This window comes from Panthera onca, chromosome C2 (assembly GCF_046562875.1).
Source record: "Panthera onca isolate mPanOnc1 chromosome C2, mPanOnc1 haplotype 2, whole genome shotgun sequence".
NCBI classification, from domain to species: domain Eukaryota; kingdom Metazoa; phylum Chordata; class Mammalia; order Carnivora; family Felidae; genus Panthera; species Panthera onca.
Genome location: NC_138347.1, coordinates 105,152,940 through 105,167,497, shown reverse-complemented (window position 1 = coordinate 105,167,497; position 14,558 = coordinate 105,152,940). Strand labels below are relative to the sequence as shown.

General features: G+C 42.9%; 1 protein-coding gene across 6 annotated transcripts in view; it reads left to right on the top strand.

Annotated features, from left to right (window-relative positions):
* Positions 1-14,558, top strand: part of SCHIP1 (schwannomin interacting protein 1) — a 549,016-nt gene that overhangs the window by 531,899 nt on the left and 2,559 nt on the right. For all 6 annotated transcript variants that reach the window (XM_060639085.3, XM_060639088.3, XM_060639086.3 and 3 more), the window contains 4 exons: positions 7,390-7,507; positions 8,714-8,911; positions 9,816-9,939; positions 12,381-12,474. In XM_060639085.3, coding sequence (XP_060495068.1) covers positions 7,390-7,507; positions 8,714-8,911; positions 9,816-9,939; positions 12,381-12,474 — 534 coding nt within the window. The remainder of the gene's footprint in view (positions 1-7,389; positions 7,508-8,713; positions 8,912-9,815; positions 9,940-12,380; positions 12,475-14,558) is intronic.

Genomic DNA, 14,558 nt, shown 5'->3' with positions numbered 1-14,558 from the left:
TTTTGTTTTGTTCTTGTTTTGCCTTCTTTTTTCATCTTTTTTTTCTTCCATTCATGGACTTATTCTATCCTTCTTAAAGTGCCCTGGCTTCTCAAAACAGACTCTCACAGAGTAAAATACCAGCTCTGTGACCTTGTGTAATTTAATCTCTGAGCCTTAGTTTTCTCATGTACAAAATGAGGGTCATAATGCTTACTTTATGTGTATCTGAGGAGTAGAGGGAATATATATGAAGTGCCTTAGCACATAGTAGATGATCCAAAAATGTTAACTCTTTTTATTTCAGAGTGTAAATTGCTTAGAAATCATTTGGCTTTGATTAAAATGTAAGTAGACCACATTTGGCACCTAAGAGAGATGACTGTTTCATTCCATCATTATTCTAGTATCAGAAGAAGCCTCATTCTGGTCTTCGGTTCATGGTAGAAAATATTTCTGGTGAAATGCATTTTTCCATCATGAAGATCCTATAACTCCAAATTGAATTACATCTAAGTGGTCATTAGTGAAGAAACTGGAGGACACTGATGTGAAATTAGAACCAACGGCTGTCTGGGGAACGCAAGTATTTATAGCTCTCGAGAGACTCCGGTTAGGATCCAGGGGCTGTGACGCTTCACCAAAGAGAAGCTGGGGACGGCTAGTTCTCCTTTCTATCAGTTAATAAGACTCTGTGGCCATGTGGTGTTGGATGCTTACCAGCCATCATGTGGACATGTACAGATGGAAGGTCCAGATCTAGCCTTAGAAAAGGGAGCAGAAAAAGAGATTATGTACAGGATTAGGAGAAAGAAAAAACCCCAGAGCGGTCCATTTACACTCCAGTCACCTTTGGAGCTGCCAAATGCCTGAGTCCTAGAAGATATGGGGTCAGGATGGGACATAAAGAGACATGATGTCCTCTCTTCTCCCCAGTCCTCTGTTTGGCACATAGTTTGAAACTACCGCTTACTTCTCGGGACACATGCCTGCTGGAAGGTAGGCTTTCCCATCTCTCCTGCATTTATTTCCCCCACCCCTGCTTCACCCAGACGTCCTTTCTTCTGTAGTTCCTGCTCGGTCACCCTTCTTGGTTAACACCTTATGTAGTAATGAATGTCCAGGTAGTAAAAGTATTCTTTTCTCATATCTAATATAGGGAGTGTCTACTGAGTGTTTTTTGAGTTCTTTTCCGATGCTCTATATATGCCACATTTCTGTTTATACATTATGATTTAATGATCCAAGCACTTGGTACCTGTTAAAAGACCAGGTTTTTGTTCATGGCTCAGCTACTAACTATGCATCCACTTAATATAGGGGCCCTTAACTATAAAATGCCTTCAGGGGTCAGCAGGAAACAAATGATTGAAGTAGCCTAGATAAAAGGCAATAGGGAGTAGTGGGGACTATAGAAAACTAGAAACTGTATGTCCTGGCGAAAGCACTAGCCTATTGGTGCCATGGGGTTCGCGGAGATGTTATCACCTGAAATAGATGAATGAATGAGTGAACAGTTCAATCTCCCCTTTCTAATATAAAAGTCATTTACAGTACTTTTGTGTGAGTGTGATGGTATATGTTGGACCAGCACCATTCACACCTGTTGTGTAAATATCAATCTTTTTTAAAAGTCCAATAAATTATCATCCCATGCATTACACACCACTTAGCAAAAGAAATGAACACAATCCTAAGGTAAAAGAAAAAATAGCATTTTAGAATAGTGTTTTCACAATAACAAATATTGGGCAGCAGAAGAGGAAGGGGTCAGGGTTTGGGGATGGGAAAAGTCTTTTATTAAGGACTAGCAGCACCTCATTTTAACCCATCTCAGCACATTCTGTAGAGACACCATCACACCTTGAGGACATCTGGAGCTTACTGAAACCTCAATTGTGCCCACATCCTTTCTTTATGACAAATCCTTAGAAAAAATGAAATGTGTTTACAGCTACCTTTGGGTAATTACAACCCACATTATCTATTCCTTCCCTTTTAAAAGTTTCATGAAATAGAAAAAGATATATTATAAAAATATGAGTGATTATTCATTATGTATAAAGCCTTTGAATAATGCATCAAAGATCCATTAAAATAAATGGAAATAACATAATTTTAATGGCCCAGTCACAAACTAATTGGAGATATTGACAACAAATGATAGGGCAGGGCCAGTGGCTCTCACGGCATCTCTGGTTGTGGATAGAAGATGAGCAAGGTGTGTTTGAAATCCACAAGCATATGGGAAGTTCCTCCTCTCTCTGCTTCGTGAGGAAAACCAAACAATTGCCTTAGAATTATATGCAACTGCAGGAGGTAGAAGTCCTTTAAATCCTTTAAATTGCCAGACATACAGACAAGATCTAATAAATCCAAACCTGAGGTTAAGTGTAGTATGGGGAAAAGGGCCCTGGATTCAAAAACCAGAGGTTTGGCCTGTTGTCTCTTGCTTTGTGACCTTGTACCAGTTATCTGTTGCCACAATGATTATATATAATTAAAAAAAAAAAAAACACCACATCAGTGACATACAATGATAAACATTGATTTCCGCTTAGGAGCCTGTAAGTTGGCTGAGCAGTTCTGCTGATCAGAGCTGGGCTCAGATGTACCTGCAGTCATCAGATGTACCTGGTGAGGTACCTTTGACTGCCCTTGGCTACACTGTCTCTTGCATTGTATATGGGGCTTAGGTGGGGACAACTGCTGATTGAACTCTGTGCTAGGAAGTCACTCATTAGCCAGCAGGCCAGCCTGGACTTGTTCTGAGGGCAGTGGCAGGGTGCCCTGAAGGGGAGACTTGGAACTGGAACACTGGCACTTCCTATGCATCCTGCTGGCAAGACACAACAGGAGGCCAGCCCAGGGGTGGGGAAATAGACCTCATCTCTTGACAGGAGAAGCTGCAAAGTCACATTACAGAGGCGGCAGGTGCAGAGAGGGGAAGAATTGGGACCATTTTAATAAATCAGGTGGTCAAGGTGTGGGGAACTTACTTGATTTCTCTGAGTAACTGTTACCTTGCCTGTTACCCACAGGTGGTTGCACAGCCCAAAAAGAGAGTATAAGCAAACATCATTTTAAACTCCAATTCATTGCAACAGTTCAAGTGAAGTTAACTAAGGGATGATGTAGGGGGTAAAAACCAAAGAATCTTAAACACTTCTGTGTAGATACTGCTGATCTAAGCTGGTACTGGGAGATTGCTATTTCAGAAACACTGGGGCACCCAAGTGGCTCAATCATTTAAGCGTCTGACTTCAGCTCAGGTCATGATCGCATGGTTTGTGGGTTCAAGCCCCATGTCCGGCTCTGCACCGACAGTGCTGAGCCTGGTTGGGATTCTCTCTCTCTCCCTCTCTCTCTGCCCCTCCCTGACTTGCACTTTCTCTCTGTCTCAAAATAAAGAAAGAAACTTTAAGATCAGAAACAGCAAGTAATTCTGGGATTCACAACTAGCCTCAGAACAGCCCAGACCCAGTCACCTCAAACCAGGGCCCAGGACCAAGGCCAGATTCACAGTGGCTACCACACAACTTCAAGTCACGGCAGACTTTAGGATCATCAATCACATCGTTTCTCTCAGGGAATAAACTGGTCTTGTCCTTGTATTTTGAAAAAAAGTATTCTCTTTATACCAGATTATATTATCACTTGGCTACGTGCTCTTAGTAGTTAAAAACTTTTCACCTCTGCCATCCTGTCTTTGTTGTGCATATTTTAATAATATCCCCAGCAATGGTAGTTGGAAGTCAGCACAAATGTTTTACAAGAAATAGTCTTCCTCACCCTAAAAGCCAAGGAGACGTTGGTGCTGAACATCCTGTCGCCTGTATGCCTTCCTGATGCTGGCCAGTAGGCACTGTCGCTAAGAAAGCCACTTCCACTCACACGGAGATGCCCAGAAGACACATTTCGTCTTTGTGTCTTCATATTCTGAGCATTCTCCATCCAGAACACCCTCTTTCCAGATCCCAGGGCTCCCTGTCAGTAACTGGGCTGCAGTGTGGGTTTTTCCCTGGCTCATGGTGCATAAGGAGAAGCGTTTTCCAGGAAAACCAGGACACAGACCTTTCAGATCTCCTATCGACAGGCAAGGCAGATGTCAAGCAGCCTTTTGCATGCAACGCTCCAGTAAATGCCACTCGAAACATCAAGCAACCTTGAACTGGATACCTTAAATTATATCGCTAATTAAATGATGATGATCTTGTTTTGTTTTCACCTCTGACTGTGCCTGAGAGATGCAAGCAAGCAAATTCGCTCCCTGGCAGCTTGGATTTTGCAAGACTGGGTAGCCTGGTTGTAAGTGAGGCCAGATGCACTGCAGGGTGAGGGACGGAGGCCAGGGACTCCGGCTTGCAGGGATGAGCCTAGAGCAGCCAAGCTTCCCCCGGGAGTGGGGGGATGGGTGGGGCGGGTGGGGAAGGGGCCCAGAACAGGGGTTATCATTTCTTGACGCTGTGACACAGAGGCCTTCGAGAGCGCCAGGGGCCCCACTCACCCCCCAGCCAGGCTGCTGCTTGAGATCAGTGATGGAGTTTCCCCGAAGCCGCCTTCATCTTAAAACCTGCTTAAAGGCTAAAGGCAAACAAATCCTTCTTGAAACCTGAGTCCATTTTAAGATGTCTTTACTAAAATCCCCTCTGAACCATTAGCTGATATGTCATATAATTTCCTTTCCCTGAGAGTAACATTCTTGGTGATTACCGCTATAAGGAATTATAAGTCTCACCCCATAAGAAGCTCTGTTCAGTTTCCCACGGTGATAATGTGGTACTAAGGCGATTTTCTGAATTTCTACCTGAGGTGTTTTTTCATTTCATTCTGACTTAGTAGTCAGAATCTTTCCCCCCCCCACCCTTTTTTTTCCTTTGACTTTCCTGAGTTAGATATGCTGTATGGTTTGGTTGATTTAGGTTTGAGTTGATCCTAAGCACAAAGGTCATTTGGGGGCAGGACAACAGAATTTACAGTCAGACCTTTTTCAGAATGAAAATGTATATCCCTGGATATTTTAAACCTTATTTGGTAATGGTATCGTGGGTTATATTATATTTTTATAATTTGGGTATCCAGTGACAGACACTTCTTTTCAAGACTTTAGCTATCCAGTAAATAGAAAATGCAACATAATCCTAGATTCAAAGTAGGTTTAATTTAAAATGTCTTTTTTATTTTAAAATATGCTTTTAATGTGTTTTTTTCATTTGCAGTTTTACTTCCCACTATTTTCCAATGCATATATCTTGAGGTTTATGTTAGAAATGGGTTGATCGAAGGGGTGGTTGACAAACTACAGATAATTAATTTTAAAACTTAATTTATGTGGGATCGAAGGGTAATGTGAACATACTAGATTTCTCCAGGGACAAAAAAATTCCAAAGGAAGAAAATTAAAAGGAGATAAATTCCAGCTCAGTAAAAGTCCAAGCTGCCTAACAGTTAAAGACAACTTGAGGACACTCTTTCAGAGGTATTCAAGGTCAGGCAAGGTATTCGAGTAAGTGACTTTAGAGGTCCCTTTACCAAGTTGCATCACCTTTAAAATTCTGTATTCCTTTGTCCAGGCTTTCAGAAAGTAGAAAAAGGAGGATAATGAATATGTACAGAGGACCTGCCCTGTGCCTCACTCTGAGCTGTTTTCATTTTTCTTACAAATCACTGAATTATTCACCCCATTTTACTGATGAGGAAACTGAGTTTCACAGAAGTTAAGTAAGGGGCCCGGGAAAGAAGTGAGGATTCAGAACCTAAGTCTGACCGACACCAAGCTCCCTGCACTGATCATAGCAGAACCTGTGCCTTCTGCCTCCAGCAAGGGCCTGGCTCTTTAAGGCAGGCGGGGAACAGAGCCAGCCTGCTGAGGGGAAGGCTGCCTTTCCTTCCTGGACCTGCAGTAATTACAGAAGGTACCAATAGGTGGCAGTGCATACATATAACAATGACGGTGCCTGTGTTAAATCAGTAGATTTTCTTTCTGGATTCTGTGTCATTTTCAAAGAATCACTTGATATGAGTCATCTGGGCAATTTATACAAAGCATCCCTACCCAATGGAATAGAAAAAGATACTAATGTCAACTACCAGATCAGTTACTCTTTACATTTCTCCCTGTGATAGTAATAATGCCAGAGCAATTCAGTGCTGGCTTCCTAAACCTGGCTTAGACGGTCTCCTTATGATCTCTTGCTGCCTAGGAGGCTCCTTCGCCTTTTCTAAGCTTACGCACAGACTGGGACTAACAGGAAATGCTTGAAAAATTACTTCTTTAGGGGCACCTGAGTGGCTCAGTCAGTTAAGCATCTGACTTGGGTCAGGTCATGATCTCACAGTTCGTGGGTTCCAGCCCCACGTCAGGCTCTGTGCTGACAGCTCAGAGCCTGGAGCCTGCTTCGGATTCTGTGTCTCCCTCTCTTTCTGCCCCTCCCCTGCTCACAGTCTGTCTCTCTCAAAAATAAATAAAACATTTGGAAAAAAGAAAAATTGCTTCTTTAAAGACTCTTTATAGGAGAACAGTATTGAAACGTGTCCAGTTTCAAAAGAAAGTTAGGACACTGAGTTGAATCCACTGTCTGCCCTTGCGTGTAGCAGACACACAGCCGGTGACCCTCTGTGGCCACATCTCCAGCAACATCACTCATGGAGCTGCAGGATTCACCACCAACATAATAAGCTCCCGAAAAGTCTCCACTTCTGAGGCTCTGTGTACGCGAGGCAGTCTGCTGTGTTACAAGGTTGTGCCTTTCTGACTGGGTTTGGGGCTTCCTTAAGTTTCTCTGGCACGAACCTGTGGTATATGTTTTTTTAATGACATAAATGGGCTCCCTTGGCTGGCTTTTGGCAATTTGCTTTAAGCGTAGTTTTCCTTCAGGCAATCCTAGTCTGTGTATCTGGGGAAAAAAAGGAGTCTTTCTTCAGGGAGCTGTGGCCCTGGCAAGCCGGCTCTGGTGAGCTTCGTTGAATTGTCTCCATCGGACAGGACACTAGATGACACCAGGCAGCTTTACTCTCCTGAGGACCCCATTCATCTTTATCCGCAGGAATGTAAACTCGGTGACTTGACACATTGCATTTTGCACAGCTGTGTTTGGTATGGTGCTAGGTGCTACTATATGTGGATTTAAATTGTCTTTCACTTCACATGAAGTTGGTATGAAAAAAATAATATAATATTAGCAAAAGTTATCACTTTATCATTTATCAAGTTCTCAACTCAGTAAGTCATCATTATTCTCCTTCAGTAAAAGTTACCATTTGTAAGTTGGGAGTAATATTGGTCACTCACTTCTCCGTGCGAAGAACACAATGAAACTGCTTTCTGTCAATGAAACCGGACGGCTCTGATGAGGGCCACCTGATAACAAACAGCTGAGTAGAATGAGTGTCCTGTTTGCTTCTGCCCAGCCTGCAGAGTGGGATGAACCTGCAGATATGCTTTGTCAACGACAGCGGCAGTGATAAGGACAGCGACGCTGATGACAGTAAGACTGAAACCAGCTTGGACACCCCCTTGTCTCCCATGGTGAGTCCAATACCACCAGAGCTGTGCGTGTGTGCTTTCCTGGACATTTAGCTTCTTTTTTTGTTGTTAGTCAGGAAAAAAACATGGCAGAGGTTCAAAAAGAAATGTCTCTTGCCATTTCTCGACATAGCGTGCTCCTAAAATTTGACAGTGATTGAAAAATCACAAGGGTGATACAATAAGGAGACATAAGCGCTTGTTAAAGTTAGCAACCACTTTCATATTAAACCATGAGAGAAATCACATGTGCCCTAATAATTTGTGCTAGATACCAATGCTTCCCCATCGGGCTTAGAAGTATTAAGCACAGACCAGCGGTAGGACACGTTTTAAAAGGCAGGGTGGGGATCCAGGTGAGGATGAGAAGGCCAGCACCCAGAGACGTTGCTCCGAGAAACCAGCAAGATAATGTGTGTGAAGCATTCCTTACTCATTCCTTGCACACATATTCCAAAAGGTGGCTTAGTGATCCCGGGACTGTATTGCTGGAATTCCTTCCTCTCTGTGAAGTCTCTATCACTTTTCTTACCAAAGATCAACCAACAGGAAACCGTGTTGGTCCGTGAGCACAGTGCAACGTCAACTTCAATGGATACCTGACATTCCATCCAGAGAACACTCTAGAGAATAACACACTCACTGCCTTAGCTCTGGGTTACTTTTCTGTGTCTGATCACTTCAGGAAAGTTTTGAGACCACGAGCCAAAGAAACGTCTCAAGTTTGTCATAAATAGATTCTCCCTGTTGTCATGTTACTCTGCTAAAATCAGAGCCTGTTCGTGGCACTGAAGAAATAAACCATCTTTTTTTTTTTAATTTTTTTTTTAGCGTTTATTTATTTTTGAGACAGAGAGAGACAGAGCATGAACGGGAGAGGGGCAGAGAGAGAGGGAGACTCAGAATCGGAAACAGGCTCCAGGCTCTGAGCCATCAGCCCAGAGCCGGACGCGGGGCTCGAACTCACGGACCGCGAGATTGTGACCTGAGCCGAAGTCGGACGCTTAACCGACTGAGCCACCCAGGAGCCCCAAAAATAAACCATCTTTAACGTTACTTGAGATTGGTACAGACCAAATCAAGTGGCGAGTCGCATCGGTGACAGGGACCCTCAGTCACTCGAGCGGGATCAGGGAACACTGTAGCCCATCTCCAAAGATGGTACCTGAAAGCTCAGAAAGCTCAGGGCTGCTCTTTTTCCCTTCACAGAGCAAACAGAGTTCTTCCTATTCCGATAGAGACACGACTGAAGAGGAATCCGAATCCCTGGATGACATGGATTTCCTCACAAGGCAAAAGAAATTGCAAGCTGAAGCCAAAATGGCCCTAGCCATGGCCAAACCAATGGCCAAAATGCAAGTAGAAGTGGAAAAACAGAACAGGAAAAAGTCTCCCGTCGCTGATCTCGTAAGTAGCGAACACTGAAACGCCAGCAAGTGTTTGGTGGCTGCAAACGGTTGACGCTGTTCCAGTTCTTTCCCAGAGTTATGCAAACTTGGGTTTCTACAAGGCAGTTTGTAAAAAGTACTGTCATTGAGAAATATTTGAGTTCGTTTCTTTTTCCTTCCTACTGTATCGCTGAAAGATACATAGCAACAGATTACACAAAAGTAAACTTTGTTCTTGGTTCATATCTACTGTATTTCTTAGGAGCAATATTAGCTGTCATGGGCATATGTTAATGCCATTAAGGCCATCCATTTAGAACCTATTGGTTCTGATGTGGCAGAACTCGCTGTTGTTTGGCTCTCATTCCCACCTTTCAGCGAAGACAGGATTGCATAGTGGATAAGAGCCCTGAGCTTGGGAGTCCAGCCCTGCCATTGACCTGCTGTGGGGCTCTGGGCAAGTTACATAAGCCTCAGTTTTGTCATCTGTAAAATGGGGATAACAACGCCTGTGTCAGAGCATGACTGGGGAGTTCCGTGAACAAAGCGTTCAAAGACACAGCACAGTGCTCCTAACACGGTACCAGTTGATGAATAACTGATATTATTAATTTTATCCATGTCATTCATATTCCTTGAGCTCCCTAGTCATTCATTTGTGGATATGACAATCGATTCAGGGTTGTCACAGCCTGTGTTCTAGACCAATCAGAAAGCTTTTGATTAGAGTAGTGTAGCATTTTGGTGCCATAGTGTCGTAGACAGTGTGGTGCGAGTGTGGGGGGCCCTCGCACGGGAAAAGTCAGCCTGGGAAAGCTCTGGAGCCCAGAACCTAAACTGAAGTGGGTGGGTGAGAGTGTGGTTTGCATTCAGTGTACCTGCTGCTCTGTTCACACCTCCGTTTCTTCCCTTTGTACCTTCAGCTGCCACACATGCCTCATATAAGTGAATGCCTGATGAAAAGGAGTTTAAAGCCCACTGACCTACGGGACATGACTCTTGGGCAGCTACAAGTGATAGTCAATGATCTCCATTCCCAGATTGAAAGTAAGAGTACGGTGTGCTTGGAAATGGGGGGTCAGATGTGAAATCTCGTGGGATACTACGACCTCTTTGATTCACTTCCTTTGTTTGTTTCATTGGGTTCCTCCTGTGTGCTGCAAGAGAAGGAAGAGAATCACAAGGCTCTGTTTTTGTTTTTTTACTGTAAAGGGGTCAGAAACTTGAAGAACTTTTCAAGGTTCATAGAGGTGATAGGGCCTTTCTATTCATCTCAGATCCCCAGCGCCTGGCACAATGCCTGGTGTGTATGTGGCTCACAGCATCTGTTCCTGGAATATAATTTCGTAGTTATACATCATTGATTAGGCACTTATTCCCTCAACATAACTTGTACATACGTTCATGTTAGGTCTTCAAATCAAATTCAACTTATTTTGTGGGACTCGAGGTGGGGGAAATATGTACGACCGGTATGTGAAAATTACAGGACGGCAAATTACGGGCCTTCTTTCCTCCAGAATAAAGAAGGGCCTGTGACAGAAGTGTGCCAAGTAGGTGGTAAATGAGAGGTGCTCACTTGAGGTGGCTGCTTATGCAGAGCACAAATGAGCCCGATGAGAGAGAGAACACAAAACATGCTTGCGTGGGCGGTGTGGTTAGTCCAACTGAACCGTGTGCCCTCCGGCCTCTGGAATGTGTGATTCTAGAAAATCCTGTGGACTTACAGATTAAAAACCACCTAAGAGACATGCCAACCAAATGCATTCAAACAAACGAACTGTAAAACATTTAAGACCAACGGAGGAATTTGTACACGGATGGAATGTTTTATTAAAGATGCACTTGTTTGTTACATATGCTGAAGGTATTGTGGTTATGCTAACTAAAAAAGAAAAAAAGAACTCTGTTTAGAGATACACACTGAAACATTTACAGATTAAATAATAATATGCTGTCTGAAATTTGCTTTCAACTAATCTGGTAGGAGAAGGGGAGGTCGAAGAGTCAAGATTGGCCATGAGTTGATGATTTGGGGAGCTGGTTGGATGCATGGGACATGAAGATTCATTAAATCAGTCTCTTTGTATCAATTCGAAAATTTCCATGGTAAAAAGTTAAAACCATCCTATGGGGAAAAAAATTTCCATGCACTACGTGGGCCCTCTACTGAGAGCTAGTATAAAAAGCTATCCTAGTGGAATTTTTTTTTAAATATAAAAAAAAAAAAAGCTTCCCTAACAACATACTGAAAAAGATATGGACGTATTCAGAGTTAAGCTAATATGTTCAGTGTTGTTTTAAAATCAAGAGAAAGGGTTTAACATTCTAATTAGGAAAGCATAGATTCACAGGTTTTTTTTAAAAATTCTACTACATTGTAATTTCAGTTGAGACTAAATTACTAGGACTATTATTCTTTCAAGGATGTGAAAGGCCTTCTGATATTTTACCACTGAAATATCTTCCTTAGACTTCTAAATACTAAAATTGTCATCTAGCTCTTTTCAGTAGTAGATGAATTTAGACCTCTTTATATAATTTTTTTTCTCCCTTTTTTTAAACTGGAAACTAGTCTGAACTAAAGGCAGATCAATGCATCGTTTGAAGTCAGGATCTCTAAAAGCATTTCCAAGGAGGACCTGGCTGAATACTGAATACCTCCTTCCTTCCTTTTGTTTCTGGGCCCAGAGCTTTGCTGCTAAATGAATGTTATCTCCCATGCGTCTGGACCTAAAAGCTTCGATCTAAGGGGGAAAACAATAAGACAGCCCCTTCTGCTTGTTCATATTTTTCAGAAGCAGAAGCCAGATTAACCTGGTGCACGGATTTCAGGAGGATTAGAAATGTATCTGTTCATCTGTGTTTTATTCCCAGTATAAATCCTAAGGAATATTTTCCTTGGTCCTCATCCAGAGATTGCAAGTTATTTCTTCGGGTCTTAACAAATCTAGCTTTCCAGTATCTGTAGCTGTGACTTAGATATGACTTAGAACAGCCTGCACAGAGGGGTGTTCCTTCTGCGGGCCGTAGGAAGCCTTGGAGCATGCGTGGGTCACCTCCTCTAGCTGCGCGTCTGATGTAGCACTTTGGGTACAGTGGGTCCCTCCAACTCTCGGGTGGTGGGAGTGTCCTCAGGATGGAAGGTGGAAAACTTAACATGCCCCAGACATTTGTGTGCACGTTTCTTCCAAGGAAAATCCTGCTTTTTCCAGCAAGCTATTTTCCTAGCAGCTAACGATTTCTTTTCCCACTTTAACGTGAACGTAAATGGAAATACTTCATACTTCACTGCTTTTCTTCCAACACTTCTATAGTTATGCGAGCTGGTGATGTCTGCAGACTGATGACTTCTCCTGGGCTTATGAAAAGCTAACATAAGAATTCTAAATTTTAGCAAAAGTAACTTGTATAATGGTCTGTAGAGCTGCACATACAGACTTTGATGCAGTTTTATCTGTTTTTAAATGCTCTTTCCTTTGCTCCAGGCTTGAATGAGGAGTTGGTCCAGCTGCTGCTCATCCGAGATGAGCTGCACACAGAGCAAGATGCCATGCTGGTGGACATCGAAGACTTGACCAGGTCAGTGACGCCTCCCCCTTCCCAAAGAAGGAAAGGAGCCCAGGATGGCCTAACGTTGAAGAATTGGGGCGAGAGCGAGCCCCAGAGAACTTCTTCCCCTTACTTCCATGAGTAACTCACCTAATCTCTGCCGATGTCAGCTGCTTAGCTGAGGGGAAGTGGCCAAAACTCCTTCCCAAATGCATTGCCTTTTCACCCTCCCTTTGTGATGGGTTGTCAATGCAGTAGAACTTCCTACACCGCCTCCCCCAAATCAGGTCGGCATTTCTGGCCCAGGAGGACTTTTTCCTGAAGGACTGTCCCCTTGGGGAGTTAGCCCTGAGCTGTTCCCTGCTGGCAGGTGATCGGTGCCACAGAGCGGCATTTGCTGTTATGTGACCCAGCTCTTGATCACATCTGCCATGTCCAGAAGGCAAGAACACTGGCACCTTTCCACAGCACCAGGGCCACCAGATTGCTCTCACCATGGGGAAACCCCAGCACTTGAGTTTCTAGCTGGGCCTGGCTCCAAGCACCTCTCTATAAAGAGGTAAAGAATGTTTCCTCTCCTGGGGGATACGGAAATTAGGCTAATGCCAGTCCAGATCTTGCATTTCTTAGTAGTTTTCTTTGTAGAAAAGCCTATCACCACAAGTATATAAAGTACATGAAATACTGTATTTCCTACGATCTCATGTTTGCCTTGGTGCCTTTCCTGAGACAGTACGTATGAAGTCTTTAAACCAAGAGGTAATAATTACTCTTAATCCCAGAAATGGTATTCAGAGAGTAATAGACTCCCCAGGGAGAAGAAGAACACTGCTTGTCTCAATAACATAAGGAATTAACCACATGATCCAGAACCATCCAAGAGAAGCTTGAAAACATATGTAGTGAAAATGTGCTTAGCACCTACCACAGGACCTCTTCTCAATGTGTAGCATGGAGTAAAATATTTTTCTATATTTGGTGTTTTAAAATAGTTTTGGAAAATATAAACCAAAAAATTTTTTTAAAAAGCAAAAAAAAAATAGTTTTGGTAGCAAAATAAATGCTAAAGAACTATGTTTAGGCTTTTCTTTCTTTCTTTCTTTCTTTCTTTCTTTCTTTCTTTTTTAAAGACCTATGGGCAGTACTCTGTTGTATGCTTTGGATATTCTATTGCCTCGCCCCCCCCCAAAAAAAACAAAAAAGCCGAAGGCCTCATACTCCTCAGCATATTTACTTGTATCTAAACTATCACAACAACACTCACATAATATTATTGCCACCTACAGAGGTATTCAGGCACTGCTCCAACAACTGTAAGACAAATCCCTTTTTGTTAGCCTAAGAAATTTGTAAATAGGTATGAAGATTATGGGAAATCATTCATGAAATATAAGATCAAAACCTAAATCTTCAAAAAAAAATATGTACATTCTTTTGTAAATTCTGTGACTTGCCTGTGATAGCAGAGACCTTTCCTCTACTCCCCAAAGCATGTTGCTTTCCTCATTGCAGGGAAGACACTGAGAGACTCTGCCTTTCTCTCAAATGTTAAGCTTGTACTTAGGTTTACAGTGTGTTTTTTAAATACCTTTCAGATGGTGTGACCATGGGAAACAGGGCAGGCAGAACCAAGGGGTGAAAAGGAGAGGAGTTACTAATTTAAAGGCATTAGAGGAACCCTTTAAAGTGGAGCAGGTGGGGAGAAGTTCCTATGTCCGTTCCTGGCTACACAATATAACTTTGCTTGTGAGGGGATCTGAGGATACTTAAACATACCTAAAGGTAGCAATGTCAGAATTTTGCAGCCTGATCCCAGAAGGCCGAGAGCACCGTCTGGGAAGTTCTAATCACCTGTTCCCTTTACCTGTCCAGTAGATAATGAGACGTTCTTCCATTCCTGGTGTCAGTTTAGATCAGTGGTTCTCAATTTCAGCTGCACATTGGAATCACCTGGGGAGCTTTATAAACCATTGGTGCCTGGGTCCCACCTCTAGAGATTCTTATTTAATGATTCTGTGGGGTGGCCTGGGCATTAGGATTTTTCAAAGCTCTCCAGCTTTTCTGAAGCTATTTCCTGTTCTTTCCTTCTCTCTCAGAACAACACACATGTGCAT